At 41.8% G+C, this 26,502-nt stretch overlaps 1 protein-coding gene across 1 annotated transcript; it reads right to left on the minus strand.

The window, feature by feature from the left end:
• Positions 1-773: 773 nt before the first annotated feature.
• On the minus strand, positions 774-25,208 carry LOC117658282 (NACHT, LRR and PYD domains-containing protein 3-like). The gene is made up of 7 exons (XM_060684407.2): positions 25,015-25,208; positions 23,342-23,665; positions 14,331-16,017; positions 13,484-13,654; positions 12,212-12,382; positions 10,420-10,590; positions 774-2,244 (listed from the first exon to the last, which is right to left on the minus strand). The coding sequence occupies exons 2-7, from the start codon at positions 23,622-23,624 to the stop codon at positions 2,115-2,117; spliced, it is 2,613 nt and encodes an 870-aa protein (XP_060540390.2). The 5' UTR covers positions 23,625-23,665; positions 25,015-25,208; the 3' UTR covers positions 774-2,114.
• Between the last annotated feature and the right edge of the window lie 1,294 nt (positions 25,209-26,502).

The following is a 26,502-nucleotide window of genomic DNA, read 5'->3' on the forward strand; positions in this document are numbered from 1 at the left end:
TTGCAAAAATACGATGAGCAGTTTTTTGGAATGAAAGTTTTATTTGCCTTACATAAAAAACATTTGCCTGAGAATGCTGTGCAAAAGTTCAAGAAAGAAGCCATCAACGTGTATCAAAGAGCCATTGCGTACCTAGAAAAGTGGTATAATTTCACCGATTCAGTATATGAGACGTTAAGTTGTTTCAATCTAATTGATCACAATAATCCTCCAACTTTAGAAGAAATGGATGAACATCTGGTTATTATCACCATGGCGAGAAGAACTTCCACCCAACACTCTCTTCAATGAAATTTCTGCCTTAGAAGAAGTTTATATTCATCTGCAGGGCGATTCATCCCTTGATAAGTGGATGTACTTTTTCAAGAAAGAGCCAGCTCCGAGTTTACTGAAACTGTTCCAGTATTGTGCATCAATTCCGGTATCAAATGCAAACGTTGAATGAATTTTCAGCGTCATGGGAAATTTGTGGACTGACGAACGTAACCGACTGCTTGTACCATCAGTTCGAAGTGAACTTTGTATATTTTTTAATATTTCTCAACGTTGTACTGAAATTAAAGAATTATTCCTTAAACACAAAGAATTGATCAAAGCTGCGCAATCAAATAAAAAATACACACGACAGCAAAGTAAAATGTAATTTAATATTTTGCATATTATAATATATTTGATGTTTTGAATTTTAAGTAAAGTTTTGAAGTGATTATTTTAATACGTGTTAAAATGTTTGTAAGAAAATATATAATTTAATTGTACATTTAAAAAAAAAATTTACTACATAACCCCCCACCCACCCCCGCTTGTCCGCTATTTTTTGGAAGCAGACCTGGCAACCCTACCAACTTTCTTATAAATATTACCAACCTCTATGCCCAAAATTGTAGCTACCCAAAGGGGTGTTTCTATGCTCTCAAATAACAGAATTGGAAGGGACCTTAGAGGTCTTCTAGTCCAACCCCTTGCTCAAGCAGGAGACCCTATAATACCATTTCAGACAAATGGCTGTCCAATCTCTGCTTAAAAACCTCCAGTGTTGGAGCACCCACAATCTCTTTGGAGGCAACAACTGATCGTTCCACTGATCAATTGTTCTCACTGACAGGAAATTTCTCCTTAGTTCTCGGTTGAATCTCTCCTTGATTTGTTTCAATCCTTTGCGTCTTGTCGTAACTTCTCGTGCTTTAGAGAATAGCTTGACTCCCTCTTCTTTGTGGCAGCCCCTTAAATATTGAAAGACTGTTATCATGTCACCCCTGGTCCTTCTTTTCATTAAACTGGAACCATGATGGTGAAGCTATGGCACGCGTGCCACAGATGGCACATGGAGCCATATCGGTGGGTACCCGAGCTCAGCTCCGGTGTGCATGCGCGCGCCAACCAATTGACTTTTGCGCCTTCTGGGTCCCACCAGAAGTTGGCAAACGGGCCGTTTCCAGCCTTCGGAGGGCCTCCGGATGGGGTGGGGAAGGCCATTTTCATCCTCTCCAGGCTCCTAGAGAGGCTCTGGAGCCTGGGGAGAGCAAAAAATAGGCCTACCCAGCTCACCGGGCCATTGCGTGCCAAAAGCGGGACGGATGCGGTGGGGAGGGGGGTTCTATGCATGCAAGGGGGGTTGGGGCGCATATAATTATGGATATGGGCACGCGCATGCGCGACCCCCACTCCCTCCGCTTTTGAGACGCAATGGCAAAAAGGTTGGCCATCATTAGAACTACCCAGTTCCTGCAACGGTTCTTCATAAGTTTTAGCCTCCAGTCCTCTAATCATATTTGTTGAATAAACTTCTTCCTTTTCAAGCAGTGCCTCTAGTATCATTTTTATGCGAATCCTGGCTCAGACTGGACCAGAACGTTCTTCTGACATGCTAGTTGGGGATTATGAAAGATGGAGTTCAACCTCTTGAGGAGTTCCAGTTGAGAAGATCTTCCACATGGCCAAGTCCAGAGGGCCACCAGAACCTCATAGCCAGGCAGGTGAATCAGCTGTAGGATTGCGACGCAGCAGGTAATGCAAAAGGTGAGCTGGCCTTTGAAGGTTTCCACACCTACCGCCCATGTCACCATACTCCCAATCCTTGAGGAGCACCAGGAAAGCAGGTGTGAACTCCACTTTTACTCTTCAGTACCTGGGAAGCGGGGAAAATCCGGAGGATAGTAGGAAGTCAGAACTAAGCCAGGATGCCTCGCACAAGCTGCCTGCAATTTCCCCTTCGTGGTTTGGTTGAACGATTTCATTGTAAGTCTGGAAGGAGGAGAAACAAACCAAAACGTCAGAATTGGGACACTCTCCAGAACACAAATTGGCTTGCAAATCTCTGCTCATCAGCAGCTCTACAAGGAGTTGGAGGTCAATCTCTTCTCCAAATCCCCTGAGGGCAGGACAAGAAGCAATGGATGGAAACTAATCAAGGAGAGAAGCAACCTAGAACTAAGGAGAAATTTCCTGACAGGGAGAACAATTAACCAGTGGAACAGCTTGTCACAAGAAGTGGTGAATGCTCCATCACTGGAGGCTTTTAAGAAGAGGTTGGACAGGACTTCCGGTTTCCTTGTCTTCGGCGACGGCGGCGCTCTTTGAAGCTCCGCCAGCCCCGCCGCCTGTAGAGCCGCTTCGCGATCGAGAAGCGGCTCGAAAACTTCAAAATCCTGAGGATTGTTGGAGGAGAGATAGCAGGGCACAGGTCGAGCCCCTGTAACCCCCCAGGGAATCGTTTCTGGGGAGGAAACAGGCGCGGCTCCCTTCCAACCTGCTGAGACTCCGGGCGGCGTGGGACGATTCTGCTCCTGCAGAACAAGCCAGCTGCAGGAAACTTAAAGCGAAAGAACCAGCTTTAATAAACAGCGAAACTACCTGAATCCTGAAATTTGGAAACGCAAGTATTAGCACTTTGTTGACTTTTCAATCTGAGAAAATGCGAATGAGTGAAAGTGCTTTGAAAAAAATGGCGCCTAGCTTCAGAGTTAACGAGCCAGCGAGTGTGGATTGGTGAAGTTATTTTGTTTTGCTACAAAGTTTCCAAGTTGCTACTAAGCTGCCTTGTTTGTTATAAGAGAAATAACTGGGAAATTTTTTTCCCTTTTCAATATTGGACTCTGCTTTATTTTAACCCTTGTTTGATCAAATCTGGGGGACTTTTTTAGAAGTCTTTGTGCAGGAGGGAAAGGAAAAGGAACTTCCCTCTTTAGAAAAACTAGATCACGAGCCAGGATGGCTTCAAAGAAGCAGGAAGGGAAGGCATTAGGGGGGGGATCCCCCACACACAAACAGCAAACGCAACTTCCCCCTGCTCAACAGCTACAAACTCAGAAAAAAGAATTTGATGTGGGAGATTTAAAAGAATTTATTTCTAAAACTCTGGATGACAAATTTCAAAAATGTCAACAGGAGATAGATGATAAATTTCAAAAATCACATCAGGAACTTATGCAGGAAATTAATGAAGTCAAAGACATGGTGAAACAGAATCAAAATAAGGTGACCAAAAAAATATCAGAAGTGGCGTCTGGCCTGGCAGAATTTATTGGGAAAGTTGATTATAAAGTTGAAGAATTCAAATCAGAAGTTAATGTCAAGATGAAAGACAATGATTATAAAATTGATGAAGTTGATAATAAAATGCAGAGAATTGATGATGAGATTGTTATGATACAATTCCGGGCGATGGAATTCGCCATACGGCTTCGGGGAATTCGAGAGGAGGAGAGACAGGATTTGAGACAAGTTTGTTCTGAAGCCTTGGCCAAGATTCTACAAGTTAATCCTGATGTGGTATTTCACAAAATAGATAAAACCTATAGAGTGAACTCTTGGGTGGCCAGACAAAGACAACTGCCTAGAGATGTGGTCATATACTTTACAGAAAGAGGAATTAGAAATGATATCCTGCAAAAATCTTTTTATACTTCTGTACAAGTGGGGGGTTCACGACTTCAAATCTTTAAAGAATTACCTCCTAAAATGCTGAAAGCCAGAAAAGAATTTGGTTTTCTTGTTAAGGAACTGAGAAATTTACAGATACCCTTCCGGTGGGACGCACCAGCTGGGTTAATTTTTAGATACAAGGGAGAAGGGTATCGGTTGAATACCGTGGAGAAGGCACAACACTTTTACACTACTATTCTTAAGGAAAGAACACCATCTCCACGTACATCCACAGTTTTGGAGATTAAAGAGAGTGAAGAGAGGCAATTGCAAGAACAGTCCAAGCAGGAATTAGAAGTAGTGCAAGGTGCAGAAGGAGGTTTTCTGAGTGAGCCCTTGTTGGATTCTTCTCCAATTTTGGATTTGATTCAGTTGACAGAAGTTAAAGATCAACGTATAACTAGAGCCCAATCCAAGCTACTTAAACAAAAGCAACAACAACAACAGGAAAGACAAGACAAGAAGGCAGTTAAGAGTATCGTACAAGAGAGTGGAGCTATGGGAGGAGCGAGATCGAAGCTCTCGGATGAACTTCAAATATTTTGCTCTGTGCTCCAGAAAGAGGCTGATGACCTTTAAGTGTCTATCTTGGAATGTCAATGGGTTGAATTCAGCACAGAAAAGGAAGAAATTATTTACATATTTGAAACAATTTAATAATGATATAATATGTTTACAAGAAACGCATATCACAACTCAAGATCAAAAATATTTGATAAATTCAAAACTAGGAGCACATTATATATCTTCAACTTCGCAGAAAAAGAATGGTGTGGTTATTTATGTAAATAAAAAATTAACAGCGAAAGTTATAGAAGCAGATCAAGATGGTAGGTTTGTAGCAATTGAATTGCTCACAGCAAATGGTCAAATTCTTTTGATTGGAATTTATGCTCCCAACCAACAACAGGATTATTTTTACAAGATGTTACATACTAAAATATTGCAATGGGACTATAGATCTATTTTAATTATGGGAGACTGGAATGGAGTAATTGATTCTAAACTAGATAAAAAGAGCTTGGCAAAGTCTAGAATTAGATTACCACAGACTTTTTTTGATATGAAAGAAGATATGGAATTAAAAGATGTTTGGAGAATACATAATCCAAATGAATTGGACTATACTTTTTTTTCGGATAGACATAGATCTTTTTCTAGGATTGATTTTATCCTGTTGTCAAATGATCTACTTGTTAAGACAAAAAGAACAAAGATTTTTCCAAGAACTCTGACTGACCATAGCCCTGTATGGACAGAAATTGAGATGGATAAGGTTGAGAGACGTTCTTGGAGATTAAATGAGAACTTGTTTAGATATGAAAAAAATACAATAGAACTTAAAAAGCACTTGAAAGAATTTTTTGAAATAAATTTGAATAAAGGTACCCCAATTGAAATTGTTTGGGATGCAAGTAAAGCTTATATGAGAGGGGTACTCATCTACATGAACTCTAAACATAGACTGCTCCGACAAAAGAAAAGATCTGAGTTGGAAATGGAAATAAAGAATAAAGAACAGTTACTTATTAAAAATCCAACAGATGAAAGAATACGAAGTGCTATAAAACTTTTGAAAGACCAATTTCAAATGCTTATGGCGGAACAAGTTGCAACAAGTTTACAATATGCGAAGCATAATACATTTTGCAACGCTAACAAACCGGGCAGATGGTTGGCTTACACATTGAGGAAAAAACAAAGTATACGGACTATTGATAGTATTGATATTGGAGGGAAAGAAATCTTTCAACAAAAACTAATTAAAGAAGCTTTTGTGGATTATTATACTAAACTATATGCCAAAGAAGAGGTGCAGAATGGACTTATAGAAAAATATTTAAAGGATAAGAGAGTTACAAAAATTACTGATCAACAAAAGGAAAGTATGAATTATCCTATAACAGAGGAGGAGATAACAGCAGCAATTAAACAGCTAAAAACAGCCAAAGCTCCTGGCACGGATGGTTTGACTGCAGTGTATTACAAAACTTTACAAGCTGAAATGGTGGGACAACTTAGAGATTTATTTTGCAATATTCAACAAGGGGGTAAAATACCCCCATCCTGGACAACTGCTTATATATCTTTGATACCAAAAGAACAAGTTGGTCCTAAAAAACCAGAGAACTACAGACCAATATCTCTTTTGAACACAGACTATAAAATTTATGCGAAGGTATTAGCCAACAGGTTGATGCCAGTAATCCAAAAGGTGATTCATGCGGACCAAGCGGGATTTATTGAGGGCAGATATATGAAGGACAATGTAAGGCAAGTAATAGACTTATTGGAATATCTTGATAAGAATAAACAGATTTCTGCAGTGCTGGTTTTTTTGGATGCGGAGAAGGCCTTTGATAGAGTGGATTGGAATTTTCTACTAAAGACTTTAAAAAAGATGGGCTTTGGGGACCAATTTATACAGGCGATCTCAGCAATTTATCAAGAGCAAAAAGCACAGATTATTATTAATGGAAGTTTGACGACAGAGTTTAAAATTGAAAAAGGAACAAGACAGGGATGTCCGTTGTCCCCACTTTTATTTATTTTAACATTGGAAGTCTTGCTAAATATAATACGGGACTCAAAAATTTTGAAAGGCATAATGATAAGGCAAGAGGATTATAGAATAAAGGCATTTGCAGATGATCTGGTGGTTACCCTATCACAACCAATGGAATCAATAATCTTGATGAACGACATTATACAAGACTATGGTAGAGTTTCAGGTTTTAGAGTGAACTCAAAAAAGACTAAAATGATAGTCAAAAATATGACACAAGATCGTAAACATGAGTTTGAAAGGAGGGCAGGTTTTGAAATTGTACCTAAGGTAAAATATCTTGGAGTTCAGGTTGCAGAATCAAACATGAAATTGTTTCAAAATAACTATGAGGTGTTGTGGCGAGAGGTTCAGAAAGACATGGAGACTTGGAAAAAGCTGCAACTGTCTTTACTTGGAAGAATAGCAGCAGTTAAGATGAACATTTTGCCAAGATTTTTGTTTTTGTTTCAAATGATTCCCGTGCTTAAAAGTGATAAACAACTGAAAGTTTGGCAAACTGGACTTAATAAGTTTGTCTGGAACGAGAAAAAGCCGAGAGTGAAATTGAAAATTATGCAAGATGTTCCAGAAAGAGGAGGCCTTAAACTTCCAAACCTACAGTTATATTATGATGCAGCAGCTTTAACTTTAACAAGTGATTGGTTTGGAAGTAAAAAGGCTGGAATATTGAATGCAGAAAGTTTTGATCTTGAATTTGGATGGCATGCTTACCTATTTTATGATGATAAAGTTGATAAAGTATTTAAAAGTCATATACTTAGAGACTCTTTGATGAGAGTTTGGAAGAAGCACCGACTCAAATGGGATTATAAAATACCGCTATGGCTGGATCTTGGTCATACCTTGTGGAATACAAATATAATGTCACTCGGGGGGTTTTTATACAAAGAGGTTCTTTTTACAGATGCGGGCAGATGGCAGTTGAAGACATTGCAGACACTGTTGGACGAAGGGATTAATTTAACCTGGTTACAATATAATCAATTACAATTGAGATGGAAAGAGGACCAAAAAACTGGTATTATGTTGTATGAGGAAGAATTGGTTAGACATATAAGAGAGAAAGGTCCAATGCATATTAAAAGGCTTTACAATGTTTTGCTAGAAAGGGATTCAGAAACGGAATTAGTTAAAGATTGTATGATTAAGTGGGCACAAAATTTTGAAGAACCAGTGATGTTGGAAACATGGGAAAAAATTTGGGTTCAGAATGTTAAATTTACACAGTCGCAGAATTTGAGGGAAAATTTTTATAAAATGTTTTATAGATGGCATCTAGATCCTAAAAAGTTGTCATGTATGTACCCTAATGTTCAGCCAAAATGTTGGAGATGCGAATGTTTGGATGCTACGTATTATCATGTTTGGTGGACCTGTAGGAAAGTTAAGGCTTTTTGGATAAAAATATGGTGGGTCATGCAGAATGTTTTGAAGAAAAAAATTCAATTTTCTCCACAATTGTTTTTATTGGGTATAGTTAAGGGTTTTACACGGGGTGAAATAAAATTAATATTGTATATGATAACAGCAGCAAGATTGTTGATAGGTAAATATTGGAAGAATGAAGCTTTGCCTACTATCGAGGAATGGACTTTGAAGATGGCCAGTTTTGCAGAGATGGCGAAGATTTCAGCATATTTAAAAGATTGCTCACAAGAGACTTATGAATGGGAATGGAAAAGGTGGATAGAATATGTTCAGAACAAATACCAAACTAGAAAGTACCAAATAGCTTTTATTTGAAAACAATGTATTAGAAATATTTTAATGTAAAGAGATAAAGAGGGAAAATTATATAGGGGGAGGGATGGGTTCAGGTATATATATCAGTATTATTAGTTATGAGTATATAATAGGGAAGTCTGGGGGGGAGGGTTAGGGAGGGCTAGGGAGGACGGGAAGTTTGGGGAGGGAGGTGGGGGGGTGAAAAAAAAGGGGTGAAAATGTAATTGTAAAACTTTTGCAATAAAAAAAAAAAAAGAAGAGGTTGGACAACCATTTGTCTGAAATGGTGTAGGATCTCCTGTGTGGGCAGGGGGTTGGACTAGAAGACCTCCATTCCAACTCTGTTATTTTGTTATTCTGTTATTCTGTTACTCTTATTATTCTGTTTTTCTGTTACTCTATTCTGTTATTCTGTTACTCTATTATTCTGTTACTCTATTATTCTGTTACTCTATTCTGTTACTCTGTATTTCTATTACTCTGTTACTCTTATTCTGTTACTCTATTATTCTGTTACTCTTATTCTGTTACTCTATTATTCTGTTACTCTATTACTCTGTTACTCTTATTCTGTTACTCTATTATTCTGTTACTCTATTACTCTGTTACTCTTATTCTGTTACTTTATTATTCTGTTACTCTATTATTCTGTTACTCTATTACTCTGTTACTCTTATTCTGTTACTCTATTATTCTGTTACTCTATTACTCTGTTACTCTTATTCTGTTACTTTATTATTCTGTTACTCTATTACTCTGTTACTCTTATTCTGTTACTCTATTATTCTGTTACTCTATTCTGTTATTCTGTTACTCTATTATTCTGTTACTCTTATTCTGTTACTTTATTATTCTGTTACTCTATTATTCTGTTACTCTATTATTCTGTTACTCTATTATTCTGTTACTCTTATTCTGTTACTTTATTATTCTGTTACTCTATTATTCTGTTACTCTTATTCTGTTACTTTATTATTCTGTTACTCTATTATTCTGTTACTCTTATTCTGTTACTCTATTATTCTGTTACTCTGTTATTCTGTTATTATTTTTTTTGCTGAGATTCATGTTGAAAGAAGTCAGGCTTTCGGGCAAAGATGCCAGTTTTGACAGCTTGCAGATCATCTGATGCCCATCGCTGTGAGCTGAAGGGTTGATGGCACCAACTGCTGAGCAGGGCAGCATAAATTCGTGAGCCATATGGCCTTGTTTTGGAAGCTGATACGGGTACTGCCCCACCAGCCAGGTGGCTGGGAGACCTCTTGACAAAACATTGTGCAGAAATTAAATCATCTTTATTTCCGTCGCAGCTCTTGGGAGACTGGGAAATTCAACTCATCTGGGCTGGAAGATGAGAATCAATTTAAGATGGCAAAGATGCCACCACTGTTCCCACTCAAAGCTCAAAGGACTTTATTTCGGCCATTTTTTTATTTTTTTTAAATTTGATTTATATGCCGCCCTTCTCCGAAGACTCAGGGCGGCTTACAATGTGCTCAGCAATAGCCTTCATCCTTTTGTATATTTATACAAAGTCAGCTTATTGCCCCCACAACTGGGTCCTCAATTTACCTACCTTAGAAAGGATGGAAGGCTGAGTCAACCTTGAGCCTTGGCGAGATTCGAACCCTGCAGTAATTGCAGGCAGCTGGTCTTAATAACCAGCTTAATAACAGGGTGCCTTAAACTCCTGTACTACCAAGGCTCTTTGACCAAGGTCCACTCAAAAAAATGGGGTCAGCAGAAGCCAAGCTAAATGTTGAAGACCAGACCACCCACCGTTCCTGATGATAACAGAATAACAGAGTTGGAAGGGATCTTGGAGCCCCTTCCAACTTTTTTAAAATAATTATTTATTGTTATTTACCATATTGATAGCGGAGTGGTGCGGTGGCCTAGAGGTGGAGCTCTCGCCTCACAATCAGGAGGCTGAGAGTTCGATCCTAGGTTAGAGTCAGATATTTCTCTCTCTGGGCACAATGAGAATGTATCTCCTGAACAAAACTCCTCATTGGTGACAGGAAGGGCATCCAGCCAGTAAACACTCAGCTCCATTCAATTGCCCAGATTCCACCCCGCAAAGGATTATGGGGTCATTAAAAGAAGATGATGATGATGTATCATATTTGAGGGGTTCCTACAAAGATGAGGGGGAGGGGTCAAACTCTTTTCCCAGGTCCCTGGGAGAACTGCACACTTACATCAACTTTTGAAGCTTGCAGCACCTTTGTCTCAACCCTTGGCACAGCTGCCTGACCCCTTCATCTCCCAGGCTGTTATCCCCAAGGTTCAGCTCCAAGAGGGTCTCACTGGTTTCCAAGACAGAGGACAGGTCTTCACAGGCACTGGCAGTCAGGCCGCAGGAGTGTAAGCTGCAATGGAAGACAAGGACACCCGTGGGCCCACCATGTTTGGGAGATCACAAAATCCCTCATCATGTTTTCAGACAGATCTAGCCAGCAGGTGAGTCTCTGTTTGTGTGGCTAGTTGCCCAGAAAGCTGGTTGGTTCTTGGGGGTCCAAACTGGTGGACAAGAGACACAAGAGTTCCCTCTGCTGTGCCCTGACACTTTCCATCCTCAGTTTCACCAGATGTGTCCCAGCAACACAACGTAACACAACGCAGGAGGGAAAAGGAAAAACCCTCCAGATGGAACTTAAGACCTGAGAAAGGTTGACTAAGCTTTAATGCTCTTTTGCAAACCAAACGAGGAGCCATCATAATGTGGAGTTTCAGGTGCTCTACCTCATCTTACAACAGTTCATTTAGTGACCATTCGAAGTTACAATGGCACTGAAGAGCCTTATGACCGTTTTTCACACTTATGACCATTGCAACATCCCCATGGTCATGTGAACAAAATACGGAGGTTTGAAAACTGACTCACATTTATGGCAGTTGCAGAGCAGTCCTTTTGCAACTGACAAGCAAAGTCAATGGGGAAGCCGGATTCACTTAACAACCGGGTGCCTAACTTAACGACTGCAAATGATTCACTTAACAAATGTAGCAAAAAAGGTCATACAAGTGGGGGTGTGGAAACCCAACAAATGTCTCACTTAGCAACAGAAATGTTGGGCTCAATTGTGGTCATAAGTCGAAGATTACATATACAGGTTTGTCCTCAACCTACAACTGATTCATTCAGCGACAGTCCCAAGTTATGATGGTGCCGAATGGATGATGGATGGAGTTCCAGCCATCCCAGAATTCCAGATTGCAATCTGAGTCAATCAGTGGTGGGTTGCTCCCGGTTTGCACCGGTTCGTAAGAACCGGTAGTAAAAATTTGTAGTAGTTCGGAGAAGCGGTAATAACATTGGCTGGCCATGCCCCCGAACTGGTCCCCGGCCCAGTCGCCACTCGCTTACCCCGCCCACCTCATCAGAGGCTTTTTATTATTTATTTATTTATTTATTTATTTATTTATTTATTTATTTATTTATTTATTTGTTTAAATTTCTATACCGCCCTTCTCCAATATAGGACTCAGGGCTGTGAACAGCCAAAGTAAAAACAAGACATACAAAATCTAAAAACTGTTTAAAATAATTAAATATTCTGGCCATAATTAAAAAATTCCAATTTAAAATCAGTTTAAAATTTAACTCAAGCCATTTAACTCAATTTAAAATTTTTCTTTTAAAAGCATTTTTTCTACAACCTCTTCGGCCGAAAAAATGCTTTTAAAAGTAAAAAGAAAAAAGCCTCTGATGATCGCGCGGCTCAGCTGGGATCGTCAGAGGCTTCTGAAAGCATTTTTTCTGCAACCTCTTATGGTTGTAGAAAAAAATGCTTTTAAAAGTAAAAAAGTTGGCCACGCCTACCCAGTCACATTACCCCCCCCCCCACCAAGCCATGCCCACAAAATAAGCCACACCCACAGAACCGGTAGTAAAAAAAATTAGAACCCATCCCTGGAGTCAACCCATTCTGCAAGGAATCGGAAGGCAGGACAAGAAGCAACAGATGGAAACTAATCGAGGACGCTTACATGAGTCTCTGTAGCCGAGAAGAGGGGGGCTTCAGCCCTTGGCACAGCTGCTTTGCTCCAATGTCACTGAGGCTGTTGGCCCCCAGGTTGAGCTCCAGAAGGGAAGAGCCGGATTCCAGGACTTGAGAAAGGGGCCGACAGACGGCAGCTGTGAGATTGCAGGAGGGCAGCCTGTAGGAGATGGAGAATTGGGGTGGGGTGGGAAAGGATTTGCACCGGGATTATAGAATCACAGAATCCTAGAGCTGGAAGGGACCCTGGAGGTCTTCTACTCCATCCCCGGCTCAAGTCCTTATACCGTCTCAGACAAATGGTTGTCCAATCTTTTCCTAAAAGCCTAAAGATGATTGATTGATAGAGGTATATACCATATTTTTTGGAGTATAAGACACACCGGAGTATAAGGTGCACCTTAGTTTTTGGAGAAGAAAATAAGAAAAAAGCTGATTGGTGGGTGGATCGGCATCATCGAAATTCAGCCATGGGGGTGCAAACCATGGTTTATTGGTCAGATTTAAAGTGGCCACACTGATTTAGTGAAGGATGGCAGAAGGCGAGGTCACATGGGGCCTGCCAGCACCCCTTTTACAAGCCCCAAATTCGCCCTGGTGTGAAGAGGGCCACTTTTGGGATGAACAGTATTTGAGAGTAGTTAAATTTAAAGGGTTGGGGGATGGGGATAATGAAGTGGTGTCGGACAAGGGAATGAGACCAGGGGTGAAATGCTCCCGGTTTGGACCGGATCGCCCAATCCGGTAGCAAAGGCAGCAGGTGGTAGCAAAAATCCCTGCGTGCCCCCCCTACCATGCCCAGTTGAGTCGTGCAATCATCAGAGGCTTTTTAAAAAACTTTTAAAAGCATTTTTTCTACAACCTCTTCGGCTGAAAAAATGCTTTTAAAAGAAAAAAAAAGCCTCTGATGATCGTGCGGCTCCGCTGGGATCGTCAGAGGCTTTTAAAAGCATTTTTTCTACAACCTCTTCGGCTGAAAAAATGCTTTTAAAAAAAAAGCCTCTGATGATCCTGCAGTTCTGCTGGGATCGTCAGAGGCTTTTAAAAGCATTTTTTCTACAACCTCTTCGTCTGAAGAGGTTATAGAAAAAATGCTTTTCAAAGTTAAAAAAAAAAAAAAGTTGGCCACGCCCACCCAGTCACATTACCTCCCCCCCACACCAAGCCACGCCCACAGAACCAGTAGTAACAAATTTTACATTTCACCACTGAATGAGACCCTCCCATTTGCTGCCCTCCGGGTGGAGATGAGGCTGCTCACCTGAGGCTTTGAAGTGGGCAGGTGGGCTGAAGCAGCCATTCACACAGGTAGGAGAACCCGGAATCCTCCAGGGGGTTTTCACCCAAGTCCAGACTGGTCAGCCTTGCGTTGATCATTGCGATGGGTGTCAAGTCTCTGCAGGCAGTGGGAAAGAGGCCACACCGGTTCAGCCTGTGGAAATTGAGAGAGGCACACATAAAAGGATTATGGAGGAAATTGGTAGACACAAACACAACCTCTAGGTAGAAGAAGAAGCAACGGATGGAAACTAATCAAGGAGAGGGCCGGGCTGGAATTAAAGAGGAATTTTCTGACAGTGAGAACAATTAACCGGTGGAACAGAAGTTGCCTTCAGAAGTTGTGGCTGCTCCATTACTGGAGGTTCTTAAGAGAACAGGGGGTTGGACTAGAAGACCTCCAAGGTCCCTCCCAACTCTGTTATTCTGTTATCCTCTCATTTTCCATGCTCTGACCATCACCCATCAGGTCAACGTTTTTCAACCTTGTCCACTTGAAGATGGGTGGACATCTTCAACTCCCATGGTCGTTAAGCGAATCTGGCTTCCCCATTGACTTTGCCTGTCAGAAGGTTGCAAAAGGGGATCATATGACCCCAGGACACTGCGACCGTCATAAATATGAGACAGTTGCCAAGCACGTGACCCTAGGGATGCTGCAACGGTCATAAGTGTGAAAAACGGTCCTAAGTCACTTTTTTCAGTGACTTTCGAACGGTCACTAAACGATCTGTTGTAAGTCAGGGACTACCTGTATTGATTGGACAATCAAATGATATGTTTTGAACCCATCGTCAACTCAACTGTCCCTTGAGTCTCTTTCTACTTACTGGATCTCTGAAGATTTCAGGAATCCTTGCAAAAGATGTTGGAATCTTTGATGCCCAAACTCACAGCCAGAGAGACGGACTGAATTCAAAACCTCAGCAGCTGACAGGCAAAAGGATAAAGCTTTGAAGTCCAGCTTGGTCAAAAGTTGTGTTCTGAGATCCAAGTCGTGGACATCCTTCATCGCTCTCTGGGCAAAGACAGCGTCCTTCATGTCATAAATACAATGACACAATTCCAACAGAACCTCTTCTCTTTTAAAGGAGTGGGCTTTGGCTTCCTGACCCACCCACCTTAGCAATTCTGGCCAAACTTTAGTCCTGGATAGCTTGAAGGACCATGATTTTTGAAGGACACTCATTCTTTCCACGTTGGACAAGCCGTAGAGAAAACGGATCAACACGAGGTACCTGCTGGTACGTTCCTTCTGATCTCCAAATACCTCACTCAGATCTCGGGAAGGTGTTCCGGTGGTCTCCTCAGTGTCCAGCAGGTAGAACAAGGCTGCAAAAAACTCCTGGAAACTCAGGTGGGTGAACCTGTACAAGGTTTTCACTTGAACATCTTGGTGGAAGACTTTCCTACTTGCAGAAGGAGAGTCTGAAGTCAAGTAATAATCCAAGCCACGTTCCTTCAGCTCTTCTTCATGGAAGGTCATTGTTCTGTGGAGTATTCCATCTTTTGCTAAGGAGCAGAGGGCTTCCAGGTGGCTTGGCCTGGAATTGGTACCCAAGAAACTCAAGAGGAGATGCAGGTGAATTTCAGTGAGTGTTGCTGTTTCAGGGATCTCTTGAAGAAATTCTGCCTGTGGGTTTTGTTGGAAAATGGAGCCAATGACCCAACAGGTTGCGGGGAGGAAACACATGCTGAGAAGACTTTCATTTCTTTGAACCAATTCAAATATCTGGTTGGCTTGCTTCATATTTTGAAAGAAGCGGTGGAAATATTCCTTCCTGTGAACAGGGTCAAAGCCCAACACATCTACCAAGAGTGGTGATCTCAGACACTTCAACAGTGGGCTCACACCCATGGGCCTTGTGGTCACCAGGAGATGACACTTGGGGAAGATCTTTTTCTTGAGCAGACCTATCAACAGACTCACCACTTCCTGCTTTTGATGGGGATCCTTGTCCAGCGTATCAGCTGGGACATCAGAGAGCTTCAAGTCCTCAAAACCATCAACAATGAGGAGAAGGTTGTCCTGGTTGGCCAAAATGTCCTCCATAGAAACTATTCCTGGAGGACAACTGTTGAGGATCATCTCCATTGTACTCATAAGCTTGGTGCCACATCGGAGGGCGTTGCAAGAGATATAAAAGGCGTAAGCAAACTTGGTCAGCCATAGTTTATCTGATGCCCAGTCCAACATGAATTTCCACGTGGCTGTGGTTTTACCTGTCCCTGAAGGTCCAAGCAACAGGACAGTTTTTGAGTTTTCTCCTTCAGGATGTGGATGAAATAAGTTCTCCAGATCAACCTTCAGGCCATTTTCTGGATGGTTCTTCATCTCCCGGTGCTTTCTTTCCACAGCCATCATCTCATGATCTCTTTTGGGCAGTTCTGGTCTCCTCTTCAGAAGAAGTTCTACATAGTTCTCTTGGAGAGTCACCTTCCGATTGGGGTGCGGGCCAAGTTGAGGAAGATTTTGAAAAACCTCTCGGATGTGCCTCTTATATTTCTTCCTGAGATCTAAAGAAACACATCAAAAGAAAACATTCCTAATTCAGTGGCAGAAATAATAGAGATAGTCCTTGACTTACAACAGTTTGTCAGTATATAAGAAATTATGAACTGGGATAGCCATAACAACAAGTCAGCCAATGGGAACTGTTTGGTGACTAAGAAACAGGATTTGTTGTGAGCCGTGGGAGATGGCTCGGAGCCTGGGTGTGGCCTGTATATATATATAAAGCTTCTGTGATTATATAGATTCTGTGCTTCTGGATTCTGAGTTCTGGTTCTGGCTTCTGCTGCATGGGTACTGTATACATGCATCATGCTTTATATTACTGTATATGAAGAAGTTTCTTTTTTACATGAATCCTGCTGAATTATTTTCTTGTGTGCTTGTTGGATTGCTGCAAACTCTAACACAGTTCACTTAGTGACCATTCAAAGTTACAATGGCACTGAAAAAAGTGACTTATGACTGTTTTTCACACTTACGACCGTTGCAGACTCCCCAGGGTCACACAATCAACATTCAGATGCATAACAACTGACTCATAGTTATGACAATTGTATGTGATCACTTTTTGCGATCTTCTGACAAATAAAATCAATGGAGAAGTCAGATTCACTTAACAACCATCACTAACTTAATATGCAGGGATTCACAACGGTGGCAAGAAAGGTCGTAAAATGGGACAAAACTCACTTAACCAATGTCTCACTTAACAACAAGACATGTTGGGCTCAATTGTAGTCATAAGTGAAGGACTACCTGTACTTTTCTAAACCAAGATCCAAATTCTTTGGCAAAGAGAAAAGCAGGTTGGATAGTCTTATTCTGCCTGTCAGAACAGATGGCATCCCAGCAGTTGGGTTGTTTAAAAGAGACACAAGTGGACTTTCCCCAAGTCCAACCATGGGAAAATACAGCTAATATTTACAACCAAACTTTCAACCTTCTGTTTAGTGACCACTCAAATTTACAACCAACGGCCCTGGAAAAAGGATCGTATGACTATTTTTGACATGAACGTTGCAGCATCCATGTAGTCACGGGATCAAAGTTCGGATGCTTGGCAACTGGCGTGTATTTGTGATGGTTGAATGTCCCAGAGTCTTCTATTTTTTTTTTGTCTTTTCTTTCATTTATTTTTATTCATATTTCTTTTCTAGCCAATCATAAAAATGTCCCCATGTCTTGAAATACACAGATTCCTCTTTATCTTTTATTCTTAATATTAATCTGTTCATTTCTACACATTCTAAAATTTTCTTTATTATTTATTTATTAAATAAATATTATTTATTTATTTATTTATTTATTATTTATTTATTAATAATAAATATTATTATTCCTTCTAACGGGATTTTTTCTGCTTTCCAGTTTTGTGCAAATACTATTCTAGCCACTGTTATTATATGTATGGTCAAATACGTATCTTCTTTGCCATATTTCTCTGGTAAAATTCCCAATAAAAATGTCTCTGGTCTTAATTCTATACGCTGGTGTAGCATTCCTTCTAACCATGTTTGTATTTTAACCCAATAATTCTTTGCTTCCTTACATGACTACCTGAGTAAATGAAAAAGGGGGAAGAAGGGGGAAAACGAAAAAAGAGGTACTATATAAATATACGCTAAGGATGATATATGTGTAACCAGCAAAATAGAAAAGAGATTGAAAGGAAAATGTGGGTAAATATAAGATTGGGGCTGCTCGAATTCCATCTTGATAAAATATTGAATTGAAAATGGACACAACAATGGAGATGGAAGGGAGAGAGGAGTAGAGGGACAGGTAGGAAGGAGAGAGGAGAAGGGAGGAAAAGAGAGAGAGAGAGAAGAAAGGGAAAAGGAGAGGAAGAAAGGGAGGGGAAATAAGAGTAGGAGAGAGGGTTAGAAAGAGAGGAAGAGGGGAGGAGTGGGGGAAAGGAAGGGGAAGGAGAGGAGGGGAAGGAGAGGAGGAAAGAAGAAAGTTGAAAAGAATAGATGAAGGGAGGGAAGGGTAAGAGGAGAGGAGGAGAGGAATGGCTGTTGTGGAAGAAGGGAGATATGGAATGGTAGACGAGCAAATCTGAATGTATTTTAAAGTTTTAGGATGAAGAATGAACCAATATGGAAACCAAAAGATAATATGTGTGATAAGAATGGCTAAAGAGATTGTACATTTATATATGTTTTATGAGAAATAAAAATAAAAAACTTTGATGAAAACAAGAGAATGTCCCGGGGTCATGTGATCTCCTTTTGGGACCTTCGGACAAGCAAAGTCAATGGGGAAGCAGTGCTGGCTGGGGAATTCTGGGAGTTGAAGTCCACACCTCTTCAAGTTGCCAAGGTTGAGAAGCATTGGCCTGGATGGACTTGCAAAGGCTAATAAGAAAGCTGTGGTATTTCAGAGTATAGGGGCCATGCCAGAGAACCTTTGAGCCTTGTCCCCCTAAATTCTGCTAAAGATGGGACCCCAGTAGGCATCTTCCACTTGGTGGAGATGGTCCTTTCTAAGATATCCTGAAGCCAAGCTATCGAGAGCTTCCTAGCGCCTTGGTGTCCGCATTTCCTGTGTCGGATGAGGAGAGCACATCTTTCTCCTTCTGTCCTGGCCACTTTTTACAGAGGCACAATTGAGAGCATTTTAGCAAACCGCATCACCGTTTGGTTTGGTGGCTGCAGTGTCTCAGATAGAAAGTCCCTACAGAGAGTGGTGAGGACAGTGGAGAAGATTATAGGAAGCTCGCTTCCCATCATTCAGGATGCTGCTTTATAAGCGCTATGTGATTAGAGCTCAAAGCCTTATTAGAGACCCCACACACCCACTTCACAGTGTTTCTTTTGCTCCCCTCTGTGACGGGTTTCGAAGGATTTCTAGAAAAACTTCCAGTTTCTGTAAAAGCTTTGTTCCCTAGGCCATCCGTCTGGTAAACTCACAAGATTTGTTTTTCTCGCCATGTACATGTATACATCCGAACTAGACTGTGTTGTTTCTCTGTGTCATAGAATATATGTGGGTATATACCAGAGGTGGGTTCCAGCAGGTTCTGACCAGTTCTGGAGAACCGGTAGTGGAAATTTTGAGTAGTTGGGAGAACCGGTAGTAAAAATTCTGCTGGCCCCACCCCCATCTATTCTCTGCCTCCCAAGTCCCAGCTGATTGGGAGGAAATGGGGATTTTGCAGTAACTTTCCCCTGGATTGGGGATGGAATGGAGGGGTATCCTTCCCCTGCCATGCCCACCAAGCCACGCCCACCAAGCCAGACCCACAGAACCAGTAGTAAAAATTTTTGAAATCCATCACTGGTATATACATAATTATGTATGTATGTATGTATGTATGTATGTATGTATGTATCTATGTATGTATGTGTTTATTTATTTATTTATTTATTCTGTCATGTTTATGTAGTGTATATTGGAGGTAATGACCCTTTGAGAGCTGTAGTGGTATAATAATAATAATAATAATAATAATAATAATAATAATAATAATAATAATAATAATAATAATAATAATAATAATAATAATAATAATTTTATTTCTATTTTTATTTATTTTATTTCAGGGCGGTGTACAGCCTATTTAAAAACACAAGACAAAACAGCAATTAAAATTTAAAATAATTAAATAAATTTGGTTCAAATTTAAGACCCCAGAAAATTTAAATACCCCAATTTAAAACTATTGTGTTGATAGCCCGGCCTGGCGGGACAACAGGGTCTTCAGTGCGCAGCGAAACACCCGGAGGTCGGAGATCTTACGTATTTCCGGGGGCAGTTCGTTCCACAGGGCTGGGGCTCCCACAGAGAAGGCCCTCCCCCTGGGTGTCGCCAGCCGACATAACTTGGCCGATGGCACCCTGAGGAGACCCTCTCTGTGGGAGCGGACTGGCCGGTGGGAGGCTATCGGTGGCGGAAGTCGGTCTCGAAGGTACCCGGGTCTTATGCCAAGCCTTTATTGTAAATGTATATCATGTATACAACAAAATTGGTTATGCAGCAAAATCTCATTTTAATGTATGCCGATTAGTGTACACTCGAAGTGACAATAAAGTTATTCTAAGCTCCCCACCTGTTATTTTGGGATGGGCTCAGAAGCTCCTTGGCAGTCAAAGCACCAACCAGAATTCCTGTCCGTCTTTTTTTTTTTTTTTTTAATTTGATTTATATGCCGCCCTTCTCCGAAGACTCAGGGCGGCTTACAATGTGCTCAGCAATAGCCTTCATCCTTTTTGTATATATTTATACAAAGTCAGCTTATTGCCCCCACAAACTGGGTCCTCATTTCACCTACCTTTGAAAGGATGGAAGGCTGAGTCAACCTTGAGCCTTGGCGAGATTCGAACCCTGCAGTAATTGCAGGCAGCTGGTCTTAATAACCAGCTTAATAACAGGGTGCCTTAAACCCCTGTACTACCAAGGCTCATCGTCTTTCACCCAGGAACAACCTGGCTGCTACTAACAGTAGCTTTTTGAATCATTTTTTACAGCCGGTCCCAGCAAGAGCAGTAATCTAACTGAGAGGTGATAAGGGTGTAACATATGGCTGCCAAGGCATTCTGGTCCAGATAAGCGTATAAACATCACGACAACTACAGAGGACAAAGTTCTCCTGGCCGTAACTTCTCCTGCAGTTCCATCTGGAGCCGGATGTTCAGATGTTTTTCTTTTATGAGGACAGCAGTTCTATCCAGACCTAGTTTTGGAACCATCTCAAACCAGAATGTTTCCACACAAATAACTATTCCATCTTGCTAGGGATTGAATTGGCTTCTACTATCCAGACCTTCCTGCTTCAGAGAGAGTTTAGGAATATATCTACCAAAAATACATATGTAACACACATATACACAAGCTATAAACATACATATACAGGTAGTCCTCGACTTAAAACATTTAGAGGCCATTCGAAGTTCCACCACCACTAAAGAAAGTGACTTAGGACCGTTTTTCACACTTACGACCTTTGTAACATCCCTGAGGGTCACATGATTTACATTTGGATGCTTGACAACTGATTCACATTTACGATGGTCACAGTGTCCTGGGGTCATATTGCAATCTTCCGACGGGCAAAGTCAGCAAGGAAGCCTCTTAACCAATTTCTCACTTAACAACTTAAATTTTGGGCTCAGTCGTGGTCGTATGTTGTGGACAACCTGTATATACCTACACCATACACATATCTCCATCTCCAACTCTATCCATCTATCATCTATCTATCTAACCGGTTTGGCCGAAGTCGTGCAAACCGGTTTGAATCCCACCACTGTATGTGTCTGTCTGTCTGTCTGTCTGTCTGTCTGTCTGTCTGTCTGTCTGTCTATCTATCTATCTCACTGTCCATTTTGAATACATAGCGGAAAGAGGAAACTTGAGAGTTCACAAGACTGAGGCTCCATAGAACCAAACTGAATCTGGATGTTCTGTTTTGGATACTGTGAAGCCCCTTCCCAGAAGGTAACAAGAAAAACAGGCCATGGAGAGGATGGGTAGCGTCTCAGACAATCCTGTGGGCTCTGTTCAAGCATCACTTATATGTGCCATGTCATGGATGCTGTGGATGTCTTTGAACATGGAGGAGAAAATTGATGGGAGGTTGTGCTGTTGCAAAAAGAGTTCATTCAATGTCCTTTGTGGGAAACTCAGAAGGAAGGAAGATCTGGGGCCATTTGCATCCAGACAACTTGTAGCGAAGTGCTAAAGCAGGGATGCCCAACCTTCTCCATTTTAAGACTTGTGGACTTCAACTCCCAGAATTCTCCCAGAAGTTGCAAAGTGGCCACCTCTGTGGCTTTGAATGGAGAGGAGAAAATTGATGGGACGTTGTGAAAAAAAAAAAATCATCCAATGCCCAGGATGTTGAGACACCTTTGAGACTGGGCCAGCCGGCAAATCTGCACATTTGCTTCGAAACAAATGTAGGGTGCATTTGTCACAGGCACAATCAAGACAGGTGTCCACGAGGTTTCTTCTGAGGGCCTGAAAAAGAGGAAGGAATGGATTCTTGAATGGCTTGATCCCCACAAACATCTACTGTAGAGATGCAGGACATCTTAGCAAAAATGTGAAGAACATACGAAGAATGGTTGCAAGAACTGGGTATGTCTAGTTTAATGAAAAGAAGGACTAGGGCAGTGGTGGGATTCAGCCAGTTCGTACCACTTTGGGAGAACTGGTTGTTAACTTTCTGAGCAGTTTGGCAAACTGGTTGTTGGAAGAAATCATTAGGGCAGAGAACCGGTTGTTAAATTACTTGAATCCCACCACTGGACTAGGAGGTGACATGATAGCATCTTCCAATATCTCAGGGGCTGCCACAAAGAAGTAGGGGTCAAGCTATTCTCCAAAGCACCTGAAGGCAGGACAAGAAGTAATAGATGGAAACTAACCAAGGAGAGAAGCAACCTGGAATTAAGGAGAAACTTCCTAATGGTGAGAACAATTAATCAGTGGAATAGCTTGCCACCAGAAGTTGTGGGTGCTCCATCACTGGAGGTTTTTAAGAGATTGGACAACCAATATCATCAAGTAGGGTCTCCTACTTGAGCAGGGGGTTGGACTAGAGGAGATATGACAGTAATATTCCAGTATTTGAGAGGCTGCCACAAAGAAGAGGAGGTCAACCTGTTCTCCAAAGCACCTGAAGGCAGGACAAGAAGCAACAAATAGAAACTAAGCAAGGAGAGACACAACCTAGAAATAAGGAGAAATGTTCTGACAGTGAAAACAATCAACCAATAGAACAGAAGTTGCCTTCAGAAGTTGTGGGTGCTTCATCATTGGAGGTTTTTAACAAGAGACTGGACAGCCACTTGTCTAAAATGGTATAGGCCAGGTCTCCTGCTTGAGCAGAAGGGTGGATTAGAAGACCTCCAAGGTCCCTTCCAACCACTGTTGGCATCCTCCCACTCTCATGATCAGCCTGTATTTACAATGGTTGCAACATCCTGGGGTCAAATGATTGTGACCTTCTCAACTGGCTTCCGACAAGCAAAATCAATGGTGGAAATATAACAATTATCTGATTCATTTAACAACTGCAAGAATTCACTTAACAATTGTAACAAAAAAAGGTTGTAAAATCAGGCGCAATTCCCTTAGCAACCAGTTTGCAATTCAACACAAATTCTAGCCTCAGTTGTAGTTGTGAGTTCAGGACTATTTCTATGTAAAGTGCCCTTGTAAGAAAACATTCACAAAACACTTCTGGTGCAACAGTCAGACAAATCAGCAGGTAATGTGTCCTCACTGGCAAAAGGCGAAGCCCTGTTGGATTTCTGCCTGGCCAGAAAACAACCCAAAAACAGAAGGATGACATGTTCCAAACAAAAGAAGCCAGCTTACCATCATATTTCCATTTTTGGAGACGGGAGGCGGAATCTCGCATGTTGATGGCACGGAGGACTTTGATGGTTGTGTCTTGCGCACCCTGCTCTCCGTAGGCCTCCAAGAGAAGCGACAACACGTCCACTGTGTGGGCATCCTTTAACTTGGCCCAGGGGATGAGTTTCTTCTCCTCCAGGTAAGAAAAGTGGAGTTTATACTTGAACCTCTTGAAATCTTCCCCGGGGAGGTCATCAAGTGCGAATAACAAAGCGTCCTCTAGAGATTCATGAAGTTCCTCCATTCCTGCTCAGGAAACCAGGCGCGGGAAGAGGTTACAAGCTCCTTGGAGAGAGAGAGAGAGCAGGAGAAAGCTACTTGTAAATCATTCTCCTATTGATCACTGATTAACCACCAAGTGGCTAATTATCAACTGAGACCACACGAAGCGACAGAGGAACACAACGTGAAGAATAAGCCTGACAGCATAGCTCTGGGAAATGAATGTTTGTAATTCTTGGGGTTGAATTCATACAACCAGGCTGGGTTTGGCTAGGTTTTAACCTCGACTGGCACTGAGGTGAGTATGGTTATGGGAATCCAATGTGTTTCAGTTTATGGACCAGCATATTCTACAGACACAGAAGAAGGGTTTTAAATCACTCGTTTGGGAAGTAGTTGTGTATTGTAAACACATTGACAGATTTAACTATAGTTTCAACTGGGAAACTTTAACCATCCTAGATCAAGCCACGTCTTGGTCCAAGAATTCTTGGAAGCCTGGCATTCAAGACAAATCAGCCATCAGCAGGCACATAGAGATAAACAACATCTACATGCCATTCCGAAGAGACAATCAGCAAGCCAAAAAGGGAACAAAAACACAAGAAAACATATCCTCACGAGCGATCAATGAGCAGAGATTAACAGCAAGATCAACTTTAGACCAACAAGCAAATAACACCCCAATCAGGGAACTGCCAATCACACAAACAGACTAACCAAGGGATCACCAAGGACACTCCCCCACCAACATTGACAGGGCAAACCATTTGTATATAAGTGAGAAAACCCCACTCCCTTTCAGCATTGATGATGTTCCCTAGTTGGGTAATGAAATGCCTTCAAGAAAAAAACCGAGCTCAGAGAGCACCAAGGACCCCAAGTCCTCCTCCTCCTCCCCATAAACCCCACTCCCTTCTAGCACTGATGATGTTACCTAGTTAGGTAATGAAACACTTGCAAGAAAACTACCGAGCCCAGAGAGCACCCAGGACCCTACAGTTCTCCTCCTCCTCCCCCCCCAAAAATTAGAAAACACAACTTTAAGGCCAAAGGGAACCAATCTTTCATTTTGAACGATGTACAGTGGTGTCTTGTGATTTCCCCTTCTTAATCCTTAATGTCTTTCCAGACATTTTGGTGCCCCTCCCGAATGGGAGCTGCTGTCCCACAGCACAAGCATTGGGGAAGGTCTCCGGTCTAAGAGTCAGCAACACAGAGAGCCGTTCCAGAACTTTCTTAGTGACGATGCTTCAGAGTTGAATCTGCTGGTTTCCGCTCCATAACTAAAGCACCAAAGCCCTTATTAGTTCATGCTTCCAGACCACATTACCAACATCCGTTCTCCTCCTGCAGTTTCTAAGATAAGAAATTCTCCGTTTCCTGAGAAAGGGCAACCGAGGCACACGTACCGTGTAAGGGTGGTGGTGATGGAGGAACAGATCCGTCGGAGCAACCGATCCTGGTATCTTCAGGGCTTTGTTTGTTGAGCTCCAGGCAGAGTTCAAAAGCAGAAGTGAAAGCAGTATTTTCTCCTTGCCTTTCCAGCGAAGGGAGCCTCAGAATGAGGTAATGGCTCAAAAATATCCACTAGGATCCCTCCCACTGGAAAAGGACCAGACCTTCATCCCTCCCACTTCAGCTGGGAAAGAATCAGAATAGAGTTGGAAGGGACCTAGGAGGTCTTCTAATCCAGCTCTCTGCTCAAGCAGGAGATCCTATAATATTTCAGACAAATGGTTGTCCAATCTCTTCTTAAAAACCTCCAGTGTTGGAGCATTCACAACTTCTGGAGGCAAACTCTTCCACTGATTGTCCTCACTGTTAGGAAGTTTCTCCTCAATTCCAGGTTGCTTCTCTCCTTGATTAGCTTCCATCCGTTGCTTCTTCTCCTGCCTTCTGGTGTTTTGGAAAATAAGCTTACCACCCTCTTCTTTGTGGCAGCCCCTCAAATATCAGAAGACCGCTATCATGTCCCCCCTAGTCCTTTTCTCGGGATTAGCCAAACCCAGATCCTGCAATACTATTTTAGTCTCCAGGCCTTTAATCATCTTAGTTGCTCTGCTCTGTGCTTTTTCAAAGTCTGAACCTCTTTTCTGTAATGTGTTGACCAAAACTGGATGCAGCATTCCAAGTGTGGCCTTACTAAGGCTTTACAAAGCAGTACTAATACTTCATGTCATTTTGATTGTATGCCTCTTGCTTGTACAGCCAAGGATTGTATTAGCTTTTTTGGCTGCTGCCGCACCCGGCTGGCTCATGTTTAAGGGATCGTCCGCTGGGACTCCAAGGTCCCTCTCACTGTGATCAGATCACATCGGATCAAATCTTAACGAAAGAGCCAGAGACAAATGGGAAAGGACATTCCACCACAATTGTGGCCGTCCTAGAATTTCAAAAGAAGAATGCATATGCTGTTGTGGGAGTTTGCATGCGCCTATGGCAGGGGTGGGCAACTGTGGCCCTTTTACAACCTGTGGACTTCGTCTCAGGAATTCTGGGAGTTGAAGTCCACAGGTTGTAAAAGGGCCACAGTTGCCCACTCCTGGCCTATGGACTTCCACGGCCTTCAGGTTGATAACATTTGACTTATAGGAGTAAGCAAGGCTGGGCATTGGGAGACTTGGAATATTATGTCCCGTTTTGGTCGCCACGATACAAAAAAAGGTATTGAGACTCTAGAAAGGGTGCAGAGAAGAGCAACCAAGATGATGAGGGGACTGGAGACTAAAACATACGATGAACGGTTGCAGGAACTGGGCATGGCTAGTCTGGAGAAAAGAAGGACCAGGGGGGACATAATAGCAATCTTCCAATATTTGAGGGGCTGCCACAAAGAAGAGGCAATCTATTCTCCAAAGCATCAGAAGGCAAGGCAAGAAACAACGGATGGCAACTAA

The sequence above is a fragment of the Pantherophis guttatus genome, chromosome 2, assembly GCF_059756535.1.
Source record: "Pantherophis guttatus breed Tessera chromosome 2, ASM5975653v1, whole genome shotgun sequence".
Taxonomy (NCBI): Eukaryota; Metazoa; Chordata; class Lepidosauria; order Squamata; family Colubridae; genus Pantherophis; species Pantherophis guttatus.